Source organism: Rhineura floridana, chromosome 7 (assembly GCF_030035675.1).
Source record: "Rhineura floridana isolate rRhiFlo1 chromosome 7, rRhiFlo1.hap2, whole genome shotgun sequence".
Lineage (NCBI taxonomy): Eukaryota > Metazoa > Chordata > Lepidosauria > Squamata > Rhineuridae > Rhineura > Rhineura floridana.
The window spans coordinates 39,747,940-39,762,805 of NC_084486.1; the positions used below are offsets into that span (position 1 = coordinate 39,747,940).

A 14,866-nucleotide genomic window follows, 5' to 3' on the forward strand; every position below is an offset into this window, starting at 1 on the left:
TGATGCCTAGATATTTCAACTTTTTTTCTATTGTAAAATCTGTCTTGTCCATTAACTCTTTCTGTTCCCTTAAAGTTAAATTTTTCACCAACATCTTTGTTTTTTGATTGTTGATCTTAAATCCTGCTAACGGTCCAAATTCTTTTAATTTGTCCATCAATATATGAATTCCTTCCAAAGGGTTTTCTAGTACAATTATCAAATCATCAGCAAATGCTCTCAATTTATATTCTTCTTTTTTTATTTTTAGTCCCGAAATTCTTTTATCTTGCCTTATATCTCTAAGCAGCACTTCTAAAACCAGAATAAATAAAAGGGGAGATAATGGACATCCCTGTCTTGTACCCTTTTGTATTTCACATGAATCCGTTAAGTCTCCATTAACAATTATCTGGGCCTTCTGTGATGTATAAATCGATCTGATCCATTTTATAAAGTTGTCTCCAAAATCCATTTGCTCCAAAACCTGGAACATAAATTTCCAATTCAAATTATCAAATGCTTTTTCAGCATCTAAAAAAATCAAAGCTGCTTGTTTATCATTTCGTTGTTCTAAATATTCCAACACATTCAAAACATTCCTGACGTTGTCACGTAATTGTCTTTTAGGTAAAAACCCTGATTGATCTTCCTGAATAAATTGTTGCAATATTATTTTCAATCTTTCAGCCAAAATCATTGTAAAAATTTTATAGTCATTATTCAGTAGAGATATTGGCCGATAATTTTTTGTTTTAGTTAAATCTTGGTCCTCTTTAGGTATTAATGTTATATTAGCATTTTTCCAACTATCCGGTATCTTTCCCTCTTGCAAAATAGAATTCATTGTAGACTGTAAGGGTAGCAAGAGTTCTTCCTCCAAACATTTATAATACATTGCAGATAGCCCATCTGGTCCTGGCGCCTTTCCTAATTTAATTTTATTTATAGCTTCAGATATCTCTCTTGACGTAATAGGGCCATTAATAACTTGTCTCTGAAAATCTGTAATTTTCGGCAAATTCTGTTTAGATAAATACTCTTCTATTTTTTCAGATGGAATTTCTTGACACTTATACAATGTTGAGTAATATTGATGAAAAATCTTTTTGATTTTTACATTATCTGTCAGCGTCTCATCTCCTTCTTGTATCTTTAAAATAATATTTTTTTGACGTTCTTTTCTTAATTTATATGCTAACCATTTCCCAGGTTTATTTGCAAATTCAAAAGTCCTTTGTTTAGCAAAATTTAATTTCCTTTCAATTTCTCTAACTGTCAACATTGATACTTGCTTCTGTAACATTTTAATTTGATTTACAATAGAAACTTTAGCTGGATTCTTTTTCAATTCTTCCTCTTTTTGTTTTATTTCTTCCAAAATTAATTGCATTTTCTGTTGTTTCTTTTTTTTTAATTCAGAATTACATTTGATAAAGTATCCCCTCATAAATGCCTTACTAGTATCCCAAACAATATTTTCACTTGTTCCTTTATATAAATTATATTCAAAGAACTCCTTTAATTTCTTCTTACATTCTTGTACTACTTTATCATTCTGTAATAAAGATTCATTTAGTCTCCATCTAAATCCAAGATTTTTTTTTTTTAAAGTTAATATCACAGGATTGTGGTCCGAAAAAGTTTTTGGTAATATATCCATTTTAAAAATATCCTTCGCTAAAATTTTTGACATCCAAATCATATCAATCCTCGAAAATGTTTTATGTCTTTCTGAAAAATAAGTAAATTCCTTTGCATTATCATTTATATATCTCCAGGTATCCACCAATTCTAAATGTTCCATGAGTTCAAAACAAATCTTCGGTAATTTACCTTGTGTCTCTTTGATATTTTTTTCAGAAAGCCTATCAATTTTTGGTGAGATTACCCCATTCCAGTCACCCATGACACACCAATGCTCATATGAAAACTCTGACAATTTTTCCATAAGTCCTGTGTAAAACCTTGTTTTATCTTCATTGGGGGCATAAATACCCACTATCAAAATGTTTGTACCTTGTAAAGTAATTTCAACCCCCACAAATCTACCACTATCGTCCAATAATACCAATTTAGGAAGCAATTGTGGGTTAATATAGAGAACAATTCCATTTTTTTTTTTTGGTCCAGCTGAAATAAATTCTTCACCCAAATTTTTACAAATCAAATATTTGGAATCTTTCTTCTGAATATGAGTTTCTTGTAAACAAATTATATCCAATTTTAATTTTTTCAAATAATGAAACACTTTCTTTCTCTTCTGCGCCGTGTTGGCTCCATTTATATTCCAAGTTAGGTATTTGTAATCCATCGTTAAGCGTGTATTTTAAAATTTGCCTGATGCTCCTTTTGATCCATCATCTTCCTTCCCCTCCTCTGCATATCCTTGTTGACTTTGTTTCCCAGGAACTATATCCATATCTTTGAGTTTATCTTCTTCCATATCTTTTGAAGCTTTTCTCAAGAAGTCCCTTGCTTTTTGAACAGTATTCAGTCTGTATTTCTGTTGTCTGAATGTAAAAATCACTCCTTCTGGAACGTCCCACCTAAATTGAATTTTGCATTGCTTAAGTTTTTCTGTAAGGAAAGCATATTCTTTTCTCTTACGTAAAAGTCTAATAGGAATTTCCTTCATCACCAGTATTTCCTTACCATCAATTTTAAAGGTATATTTAAAGTGTTGCTGTAAAACCATATCTCTAGTCGTCTTCTTTACGAAATGAACAAGCACATCTCTTGGAATTTTTTTCATTGTTGCATATCTGGAGTTAATTCTATAAACTTTGTCTATTTCAAATTCCATCCTATCTTCATTCAAGTCCAGAAATTTTACTAAAGCATTAACAATTTTATCTCTAATGTCTTCACCTGTTTCCTCAGGGATTGCACGGAATCTCAAACAATGCTCTTTATTTCTCATTTCAGTCACAGCTAAATAGTCCAAATTTTTTTCTAGTTCCAGATTTAGTATATCTGTTCTATTCTCCAAGGTTTGTACCTTTTCTTTAGTATTTTTTGCATCTTCCTTTATTTGCCCAATTGTCCCTTTAATCTCATCCACTTGTGTTTTAATATAGTCTTTTATATCTGTCAATTCAGTTTTCATTTCCTGTTTCATTTCCTGTTTTATAGCATTAATCCCTTCCATTATTTTTTGAAACATTTCTGGGGGTATATCCTCTTCCTGTGTATCAATAGAACCTCTTCGCCCCTGGGCCTTGGTTGTTTTTTTAGTTGTCATTTTCAAAAAGAGGCCTTTAATTTCTAATATTAATCACTGTTTCAGAACCTAAGGGCAGTCTATTTCTTTTCTTTTTTTCCCTCCACCAAAAAGAAGAGTTAATATTCCAGGCCTATTATTGAAATCCAGCCAGCACAACACAGTCCTTATCTGCTTCCAAGAATGCAAAACAATTCTGGTTGCCAAGACTAAACAATTAGTAGCATATACGAGCAGCGGATTCATCCAACAAGAAATAGTCCAAAGAGAAAAATAGTCCAAAATATAATAATTACCTCTCATCCGTTTTTAAACTTTAAAAGTCCAAATTCAAGCCAGCTTTTTGTCGTAAAAAAAGTATATAAGTTGTTTATATTTTCTTTCTTCCTTAATTATATTTAAAAGAGAAAAAGTATGACTCACCCAGGTTTCTCAATTGCTGATTCATAAACAAATCCCTTTTATTGCAGTAATTTAAGCCAAATGATAAGGTTTAGGCAGAAGTGGGCTCGCTGGTTAAGAACGTTTTTTTTGAGAGAAGAAAAAACGCTTCGCTTTATTCCAGTTCAGCTTGCGTGGAATTCCTGACTCCGTCTTCAGCCGATCGGCTTGCCTTCTTATCTCAGGAATTTCCTGATCAATTCCAGCCGCCGACAGCTCAACGAAGTCTTGTGGAAGATCTGATCGGTTCTCCTATACCTTGGAGAACATTTAAGCCAGTCCAAGATTCCTCTTGGCTGGCTTTTAACCTGAAAAAAGCTTCCTCTGAGGCAGAGCTCCCTCAGAGACAACCACCAGCCAGCACCACTTCCCGGAAGTCCACTGTGTCTTTAACTCCTAACAGTCTTGTCTGGAACTGGCTGTGTTGCCCACCTAAGCCTGACATAAACATGGTATTAAATGCATCTTTGCATTGGCTGTACAGGCTTTAAATAAATGCAGCTAACATCAGTTCTTTGGGACTGCAGCAAGCGGGGAGGGGTTAACCGTTTCCTCCCCTGTTGCATTGCTGAGAAAAATCCCTCCTCTGAAGCTGCTATTTGCATTGGGTGGAAATCCCTCAGTGGTGCTATGCTGATAATTTTCTGCCCTTTCAATGGATGCTGTTTGCATTTTAAAAAACTGGGACATTCAGTGCAAAGGCACATTTATCCTCATGTCTAGTTTGGCCCTGGATTGTTGTCTGAGGATAAATGGTGGATGAGCAGTGCTTTTTTGTGTGATGCTACTCACCAGTATGGAGTACCACCACCTCTTTTTTTTTTGCTGCCCATGTACTGGCACCATGACACTTTTATCATGATATGAGTACTGGCACCTCATTTTTTACAAAAGAAAAAAAAAGCACCATGGATGGGCCACTGGTATAACCAACGACGGCTGCCCTTTAGCCCATCAACCACATCGATCAACAAGATTATGGTCCCTTCATAATCTTAACACCTGCTTGGTACTTCTTATTCCTAATTTCTGGTCTTTTGGGGGGAAAGAGAAGGTAGCATCTATTTTAATCATTTTGTTTTTGCTAGGAAGAGTAATAGTTTCTTTTTCCGTAAATGTTGGGAAGTTTGTACTTGCTATATAGATAGTTTTAAACCTCTGAGGTAATAGGTGACATTTTTCATGTGTGTAATGCTCTCCAAGGACTTTGTTAAGCAATAAACAATTGGGTTTGTCTGTTTCATATTTACTGATATGCCATGTGGTTTATGAGCTATTCCAGAAAAGAGATAATTCATTTTGCAGCCACCCCAACATCCATTGCACAGCAACAAAATCCTCAAAGGTCGCCATTTGTTATAACTGTTGTAATCTCAGAGGGGCGGGATTTCCAAGCATATCACGTAGCCCCTAATGTAAAACTCATTTGAATTGGTGCGAACTTGACTGCCTAAAAATCATGGACATTTTGAAAACTTCACTGGATATTTTCCATTCTTTCAATATGTACAGAGACTTCCCCAAATTCCCCCCCCCAGCTTAAGTGACTATAGAAGTACAAATACCAGGATCAGGGCTGCTAGTTTTTTCCCCAAGCCTCATGAAACTTTCAGAGAAATTTTAACTAAACACAGGTACTACCTCCATCAAACAACCATTGCTTAAAGGGCAGCAAAAAAAATCTCATCTCACACTATTGGCAAACTGAGGATGGCTTCAGAGTAGGACATTTCACTGATTCACAGGAAGCAGGAAGTACACATGCCCTGTGCTTCCTCTTCCTCCAAAATCATTGTCATGTCCAATCGGGAAATTCTCCTGTACAAGCCCCATTAAAATTAAGGATAGCAGTACAAAAAGCACGCCCCATTGGCTACTCATGTTCTTCCACAGTTTTCATTCATTTCAATGAGGCTTACAAAGGAGAACTTCCTGAGGTTTGCTAAGGATTTTTCCTTGGATTATTTGCCTGGGATGATTATAAAACTAATTTATTGTATAACATATGACAGTTTGTACCACTGTTGCAATTGCTATAAAATCTCTTTCTAGTTTCTTTCAGCTTTGGGCAGATAGACACATTCATCTCAAGTAGATCCATTATTGGGTTGAACAAAGTTTTTTTTTATGTACCTGACCGTTATTTCTGTCCTAGAAATTGAAGGGTGTCACAACAACAATGGAGGCTGCAGCCATACTTGCATCACAGTGGAAGACACCTACCAGTGTGAGTGCCCACGAGGTCTAGTTTTGTCAGAAGACAATCACACCTGCCAAGGTAGGACAATAGGGATCTCTAGTGGCGAACAGTACTTTGTGGCTGGTCTAAGAGAATATTGCTGTGGGGCAAAGGCATTTGTGTCTTTCATTTCCCCACCCTATTAGAAATGAAGCACATTTTGAAGATGACCCTCCTAAAAGCTGAGTACAGATCAACAGATCAATCCATTCCTTTCTAGCCTTGTGCATTGGGGGAGATCTCACTTAGGTTCTGGACCTGATTTTGCTTCCTCACAATTTTCGCTGGCTGTGTGCTCACTGCTTACCACAGGGTCTGCTTTTCTCAAACCACTGTTATCCTCCTTTACAGCAGCCACACTTCACTCCTGACCTGCCATTTTGGTGGGCAAACACAGCATCCAATATTACCCTGCCACAGCAAAATGCTGACCGACCTAAGAAGTAGACTGCCCCACATTTGTCAGAGGCAGTTGGTGGGTTCATCCTGCAATGATGTCTTCTGCAAGGCTGATGTGTGGGGCAAATGTCCCATATGCCCAATAGGAGGGATAATCACTAATCAGCCTGGCAGGCAAGAATGCTTAGTTTGAATATCTAGTGCAATGGGAAGACTCTAAAATGCTGTCCTCCTGCACAAATGTGTTTAAGAGACAGCCATTGCACTTTATTAAGCAAATCAAGTTTATGGCCACCCGTGCAATAGTTTATGGGGACATAAAGTGTAGAGCTTGCCTCCAACTGTATAAATACAGCTTTTTATTAATTCTAATTAGGTGCATGGTGATATAATTGTTCAGCAGTTACCCGAAGCAGTCTGCACATGAATGCTTTCATTTTACCCTCTTCCTGTAAATTAGTAGTAAACAGTACCCTGAGTACTGCTGACGGGAGAGTTATTATATTCCCTGATTAGCTCCCTCTTAGGAATTATTTACATTTTCGAAAGCACTGAAAGACATGTACATTTCTGGAACTGCAGATATGGGGCGGGGGGACACTAACATATTGGTGGTGGCAGTCTTTTCCTGAAAAGTGATGGTGAAAAATGGAGGGTGAGGAAATGCAGTTTAAAAATCATTTGCCTTAGACAGCAACTGGTAATACACGGCTCGGAATGGGATAAGAGAATACTGCAGGTCGTATCAAGATTGCAAAATGATGAAAAGGAAGAACGATGAAAAGGTGAAGAGAGATCCAAAGTAGACATAATGGTGTCACACATCGCTTTAAATGTGGTGCTATCCAAACCAAAATGTGGGGGGGGGGGAGGGAGGAGAGAAGAGGCAAGTGAAAGAAAAAGTTGCCCTTGCAATGCCTGCCTTGATTGTCATAGGGGCGGGGAGACAAAACGTGGGTGCATATATACAGTATAAATGAGTGTGTGTGTACCAAGCAACACTGCCCACTAGACTGCCCACACACTACCGCATACGGCCCTCCAGCCCCAAAAGGTTGTCCACCCCTGTGCTAAAGGGTTGTGGGGATGCTAGCCTTCCCTATACATCCAGCTTTCTGCCATAGCCTCCCAGGCTGAGGGAACAGATGAGACTGTGAGGAGATATGCCATGGATGCGGAAGGGTTTAGCATTCCTCTTCCACACTCCGCATTTGCCTCAGATACACATGTTGGCCCCCAGTTCTAAGGATGGGTGGGAAAAGAGAGACCTGGACAATGCACTTTCTTATGGTTTTTCCCCCTTTAAAAATTGCTTCTAAGAGGAAATGCATATTTTCTGCAATTACCTCATTTGATTGATGAGAGAGGCACTCAGAATGGGATCCAAACAGGAGAAAAGCATCAAGCATATTCATTTATCAGGGAGTTCATTGAATGACTTAATAAATGCCCTAAATCAGGGCTGAGAGCTGATCCATTCATCTGTACAAAGTTATCTGTCTGCCAGGCATGATTGGAAATGCTTTCCAAATTGTCCCTCAGAGGTTTGACAGTAATATTTGTCTCTCTGCCCCCTTCCCTGCTTTCTGGTTTGTTCTTGGCTATTTGGTATACATCAGTTCCTCATCTCTCTACCAGAGCTGTAGCAGGGAGGAGACTGCCTTTTCATTTTCCGATTCTGACAAAACAGCACCCTTGGTGAAGTCAGTAGGGAAATGCACTTTGAGGAATATTACTTTTGCGCAAATGAGTGTGCACATCAGCAGCATATTGTTGTCTTGCCAAAACTATTCCCTGGACTGGGCAGATAGTTTTAAAACAGATTTGAAACCTGAACAGTAACATTTGAGGAGAAAAGAAAATTATGTCTCAAGGTGCTTTTTTATTCCAAGATTCCAAGAGTCAGAAATCAATTAATCAAATTTAGATACCAGCAACACCTGTTTTCATGATTCTGAAAAGCCTGGTGAAATTAACTGTTTACGTCGTTAACAGGATTCATAAAACTATACCTTTCTACACTAAAAAAAAAAAATTTTGTCTGTTCATCACTCAAATTTGAAATTGATGTTTCAGTGACACAGTGGAGACTGTATTCCAGAAAATTCCACTGTTTGTTTTTTTCTATTCAAATGTTTTTTTCATAGAATAGTGATAGCAACAAAGGAAAAAAATAGTTAAATGAATAAATGTGAAGGGGCTATATGGTGAAATTTCTACCAATGCCTCAGGTGATAGTAGCCTATTTTGAATTTTATCCCCTTAGGATATTTTTGAGAACAGGACAATGTTCCTTGGAAACATCACAGAAATTCATGCCTGCTAATGAATCTAGTTGCATAAAGTTGTATTAGGGCAGGGACAAGTGGGTCCTGCAACAAATTTTGCAGTGTGAAGTGCTTCTGCTTAAGATACCAGACAGCCAATCATGCCCTTTTCAAGGATACTCTATTCCATTCCTTCTCCTCTCCTATTTTCTTCTCCCCAAAGCATTCTCTGTACATTGAGCTGTTTTTTTGAGCCACCACCACCTTAAGTTGTTTTGTACTTTAAAATATGTTGGTGTTCTCCTGAGCTTCTTGTGCATGGATGGCACTGTTTCAGCTTTATGAAGTACCCAGGCTCAGATAATGAGTCACCTCTTCATATATAGCATGATAGACAACTTGGCATTTTTGGGAGGCCACTTTATTCTCCAGACACCACTCTAAGGGCTAGAACAATCCAACACCCTCATGGATAGTCAGGCTCTACAAGTGGCATTGCCTAGGAGGGAAAGGGTTCATGTTTATGAAGCACATGCACCCAAATGGTATAAATAAGCAATTTGGGATGACCTGGGGCTGAAGAATCAATGTATTCCTGAAAGAGCCTCTCAGGAGACAAATTTGTCTGTGGGTCTTTGCCTGTCCAGAATGCTCATGAGATAGTAATATAATGCAATTTTATACAAAACTGACACAGAGACTTACTGGTTTACATCCAAAAAAGCTACTTAGACTCACACAAGGGACTTGTGCTGTCAAAGTACAATTTTTGTTTGATATTTTAATTGGAAGAGCCGACCATGGAAAGTCACAAAATTCTTTTTTGTTGTGTGAAATGTTTAGTTGTGGGCTCTTCTTGACAAATGTATTCCAAAAACATTCCATGGCAACCGGTGAATTGCAATTAACAAGATGTGAAAACTCTTATCTGAAATTGTGGGAAATTGTGCTTCTCTATCCCAGCAAACTTGCACAATTAGACCCCCCTGATATGTGAAAGGTTGCTGCATCACACATGCTGATTAGATCAGTTTGCTTTAGCTTTGTTGATTTATATGCCACTTTCCCGCAGTAAACTGTCCCCTCAAACAGCTCACAATCAACGTACATGTTTGAAAAAAGTTTATTACAAAACTTTATTTAGTACAGCCTAGTACAGGAGTTCGAGCTGCTAGTGCTGGTATTGCTACCATAAGTCTCTCCCCAATGCATTTTCCAGCCCACATTCAAACCTTGTATCTGATTCCCCCACCCCAGTTTGGAGGCTATGAACTGGACTGCACATATTCTCCAATTAATTTTTTAAAAACCCAGCCAGGACATCTTCATGCCACAAAGGTAACCCCACAGTTTCTTAATCTGTGAATACCAGGATATCACTGCTAGACTAGTATAATGCTAATGCTAGCCATCTGCAGCATTACCACAAATGGGAGGATATTTTGCATCTGGAAAAGATCTTGATTTGTGGAAGGATAAAAAATAGTACCCCACTCTAATACTGAATCATCATATAAGTGCTAATGCCACCACTGGATCCCAGAAATACAATGAAAGTACAGTTAAACGCACATCCTGAGAAGTAGGTATGGCACAGCAGAGATGACAGACAGCTTTTGGGAGGGATAAAAGAAACTGAATCAGAAGCTTGAAATAATAACAATCTTTTGCAAGCAAGCAGATCCAAGCAAGTTTTCCGCCGGGCAAGGGGAGCATATATCCAGAAGCATTTGCTGTAGAAATAACAGACCTCAAAGGAAGACTCATATAGCTTCTCTAAATTGATGCATTTAGTTTCCAGCTCACTTACTAGATTTGCTCTTTCTTACAGTGCCGGTCCTATGCAAATCAACCTCCATAGAGGTGAACATCCCTAAGGAACTTGTTGGAGGGATGGACCTCTCACTCATCAATGGTTCCTGCAAAGGAGTATCCAATGGCACACATGTCAACATCATCTTCTCCTTGAAATCCTGTGGTACCACTATAGATGTATGAACTAATATAAACTTTTCTTGTTGACTGGCAGGGTTATGACAGCTCCACTCAACTTCCCCCGCTACTGCTGATCAATCTATAGCAATTCAGTTGGGTCTTCACTTTCTTTTCTTCGTTTTTATAGCTCCACTGTTACCTGGAAAGCCCCCCTCCTCCTTCTCCCCACAAGGCATAGGCAGCCGTTCTGCTCAGTCTTCAACTCCTTTGCCCCCCCCCCCAGTTCACAGGTTTCTCTCTGCAACATGGGAGATGATCAAGGCATCAGACTACACACCTTCCGTGGCCTCTTCTTCGCTCAGATCTGGTCATCTCTTTTCCTTCACACCCTGCCTCAAAGTCAGTATAGGGAAAGAGAAAATTTCTCTCCTCTCCTCTCCCCCCATCTCCCACCCCAAGGGGGAATACAAGCCTTCTCATCCTCAAAATGTCTACTGTGTCAAGGCACCGTTTTGATCAGAAAGGCAGAAGAGAAGAGACACAGAAACACTGGTTGAAGGAATGGAGCCACCACCCTTCTAAAAGAGTTCAACTGGCTCACCTTTAAGGGGCTATCCAGTGACAGAGAGCTGCCCAAAAAGGCAGGCAAGAGAGTGAAAACTTAATTGAATATCTATGATCAGCAGCTGCTGGGGGTAACTGAGTGGTGATGTAATCCTGCCTGCCAATGAAGGGTGTTTTTCAGTCTCTCTCCAGGGTTGCAGTTTACAGCTTTTTTAATGAAAACTTTCCCCCCTATAGTTATTGACTGGGTAACTGTTGACAACACATTGAATTCTAAGATTTAGAAAAAAATCCTATTTCCCTTATTTTCCATTTTCCATACTGGTTTTGCAAATCAGGATGGAAGAAAGTCATTGAGGTATGTAGGGCATTAAAGCTCTACCCACTGACAACTGGAAATCATTTGCCCAGACCTGAGATTTTAGCATGCTTTGACCAAACACTTTCAGTCTTATCTTTGTTAGCATAAGGACTAGAAACATGTTTTAAAAAAGAAAGAAAAAGAAAACATTTTCTGGAAAACTGGATTCTGCTCCCAGTTCCAAATTCTACCTTTTTTTCCTGCCCTCCTGTAGATTCATACACATAATAAAGTTGCTCCTGACTCATACTTCTATGTCCATCTGTCTTCACAATATTTTCTTTTCCCCTCTGATACAGGTAGTGAATGACAAAATCATTGCTACCAATTTGGTGACTGGCTTACCAAAGCAAACTGCTGGCAGTAATGGTGACATCATCGTCCGCACAGGCAAGCTGTTGATCCCTATAACTTGTGAATTCCCTCGTCACTACACCATCTCGGAGGGCTACGTCCCCAACGTTAAGAACTCACCACTTGAGATCATGAGTCGCAACAGGGGTGTCTTCCCCTTTACCCTTGAAATATTCAAAGACAAAGAGTTTGAAGAGTCCTACCGGGATAATCGCCCCACCCTCAAACTCCGAGATTCTTTGTATTTTGGGATTGAACCCTTGGTGCATGTGAGTGGTCTTGAAACATTAGTGGAGAGCTGTTTCGCCACCCCTACATCCAAGACTGATGAGATCCTGAAGTACTATTTAATTCAAGATGGGCAAGTGTTAATGCTGTTTCTTTCATTTATCTGATATTTAAAACCCGATTCTTGTCGCTATTTGGGTCCCCCCCCCCAAAGCATGGAGGATATGGGCAGTGCTAACTCTTACTCAGGCATAATGGCTTTTGGCAGGCAGGGAAGGGGTAGGCTGCCAATCAGAATAGTCACCAGCTGTCATGGCTATCCAGGCAAAGCTACCTACTTCATGAAAAGGAACCAGAGGGAGCCATTGGGTAAGCAAATGGTTGATTTACAGCAGAATTTACAGATGGCAATGCTCCGTTTAATTGTAAGGTTTGATCATTGCTGCCAAGAGTTAAAGGCGTGCGCCCTTTGGTGTAGGCCATCTGGTGACCCGCCATTGCAGCATATATAGCCAATTAGCAGAATTGTGATATTTAGTGTTTGGATTAGTGGAGAGCCTATGCAACATTTGTCCTTCTACAATGTTTCTTGATAAAATAAGCCCCTTTGATTGGCGACATCTGCAAATATTCTGGACTTCTTTCAAACCTTACCCTCATGATCTTTGGGGCCTATTTAAAGCATGACATTTCCCCCTTGTATGTGGAAATAATCCCCACCATAGCGACTGTTGGGGCACAGGTCTCTTCAGACACTGATTAGGATAGCAGAAAGGACTGGATCATGTGACACACACACTCACTTCCATGCTCTCCACTTTTCCCAGAAATCCCTAACCAACCTTTTGCAGGATCACTTTTCTTGTGAGGAAAACATTCTGGAGACTTAGAGTGATTTGTAATCCACTGTTTAGGCACATACAGCCCAAGCAGACTGGGAAACTTGCCTTCAAGCAATCCAGCTCCCCAACAGGTGGATGCTAGAAACCCGTTAGCAAATATTTTCATGTGCCAAACTTGGACTGTTTTCCTCTCAGTACCCACCTGAATGTCCTCCTAACGTGGGCAGATGGGGCCCAGGATAAATTGCAGTGGACTGGGCTGTGGAGGCTAGTGTCAGTGGGGCAGTGAATCTGCTCCATGTTTTCATCCAGACTTTCAAGGAGCTGTCCAAGGTGCTCAGAAAGAGGGGCATGGGATTTTTAGTTAGCTAAAAAGGAGCACGCGTTTATAAAGGTTGTGAACCACTGTGCTGGGGCTTGATGAACTTCGTTTTGCTGCCTGTTAGGAATTGCAGAAATGCAGAGATTTGTTGGTCAATACGCAGAAGGTTCCGGGTTCAGTCCCTGACATCTCCAGGTAGGGCTGGGAGAGATCCCAGTCTGAAAGAGAAGCACCTTAAAGGTTTAACAAGGTTTAATCTATGAAATTTCTGAAAGAATAACTTCACTTCATCATATGCAGGTCCTAAAATAAAAGGCCTATCTATTTAAAGCATTTTTAAACTATGTTCTTTAGCCTCCCAGAATGGCTTACAAAGATCTGCAGTAAATCAGCCTTGATCCACGGGTGTACCATCTAGAAGACATCACACACAAAGAAAAGGGGCTAGGGAGGGAGGAGGAAGACAAGCAAAGCCATGCACCAGTTCTTAAAGTTGCAGTTCTTATAACAATAACCATGGATGGAAACCATTCAAGTAGCCTGATGGAATAGCTGCCACTAGGTGACAGCCAAGGAAGCACCAAAGGCAGCCAGTCTCCCAGCAGAAGTGATGGAGTAGGTTTGCTTCTTTTCTTTCCCTCTGCTCTGCTGCTTGCAATTCATTAGAAACAATTAATGAAATTTCCTTTTAGGATGGCAAGTGAGTATTGTTAAAATGTACCATTTGTAATCAATTAAGAGCCAACCATGCCTTCAAAGGAAGCCTTGTTGATGAACAATTCAGTAGCATCTGGTATTTATCTTGTCTTCTAAGATATGTGGGTATTAGTCTTTTTCAGATGTACCGCATAAATTTTAAGAATTCCCTCTAGAGATCCGTCTTTGTATCTGCTGCCTTTGGAACAATTTTGGAAGTACTAACCTGAAACTCATCTTTTATATTAAAACTTTGCCAGGCACATCATCTGTGGCCTGTGAATAACTGCTAAATACTGACTTCATACTTCTTTACTAGATTTCATATAAACCATCCTCAAATATACAGGCTGTTTCCATGAAGAACCTTTTCTGCTGGGCTGAATTTAATCAGAATTAGGTGCTCTTAGCTATTATAGCCTTATTTTTTTTGGCACCAGTAGGGTCAACAATCCAAAGCGTTTGAAAAACAAAAATTCATTATGAGGAATTTATATATCATGCTCTGGCCACATCTGGAGTACTCAGTACTATGTCCCCTTCTGGGCACCTCATGTAAAAAAGGACATGGATAAAATGAAGTGTGTCCCCTGGAGGATGACCAAGATGGTGAGGGGTCTGTGGAAACCAAGTCCTATGAAAAACAGTTGGACGAACTGGGTATGAATAGAGAAGAGGAGGTTACGGGGAGATATGATAATAGCCTTCAAATATCTGAAGGGCTGCCACACATAAGATAGAGCAGACTTGTTCTGTGTTGTTCTAGAAGGCAGGACTAAAGCCAATTGTAGGGAAGTGGATTTCAGCTAAAATTAGGAGAATTTTCTATTAGTAAGAGCTGGTTGATCATGGAATAGACCATCTCAAGCGGTAGTGGTCTGTCCTTCACTGGAGGTATTTAAGCAGACGTTGGACCATCTGTCAGGGATCCTGTCATTGCATCCTGCATTGTAGAGCTTGCATGGAGCATGGACTAAATTATCTACAAGGGCCCTTCTAAAATTCAGTGATTCTAC

The 14,866-nt window shown here is 39.5% G+C and overlaps 1 protein-coding gene across 1 annotated transcript in view; it reads left to right on the plus strand.

The window, feature by feature from the left end:
* The window catches only part of OIT3 (oncoprotein induced transcript 3), a 50,024-nt gene that overhangs the window by 24,939 nt on the left and 10,219 nt on the right, over positions 1 to 14,866 (plus strand). The window contains exons 5-7 of the mRNA XM_061635305.1: positions 5,799 to 5,921; positions 10,380 to 10,540; positions 11,708 to 12,123. Of these exons, the coding sequence (XP_061491289.1) occupies positions 5,799 to 5,921; positions 10,380 to 10,540; positions 11,708 to 12,123 (700 nt within the window). The remainder of the gene's footprint in view (positions 1 to 5,798; positions 5,922 to 10,379; positions 10,541 to 11,707; positions 12,124 to 14,866) is intronic.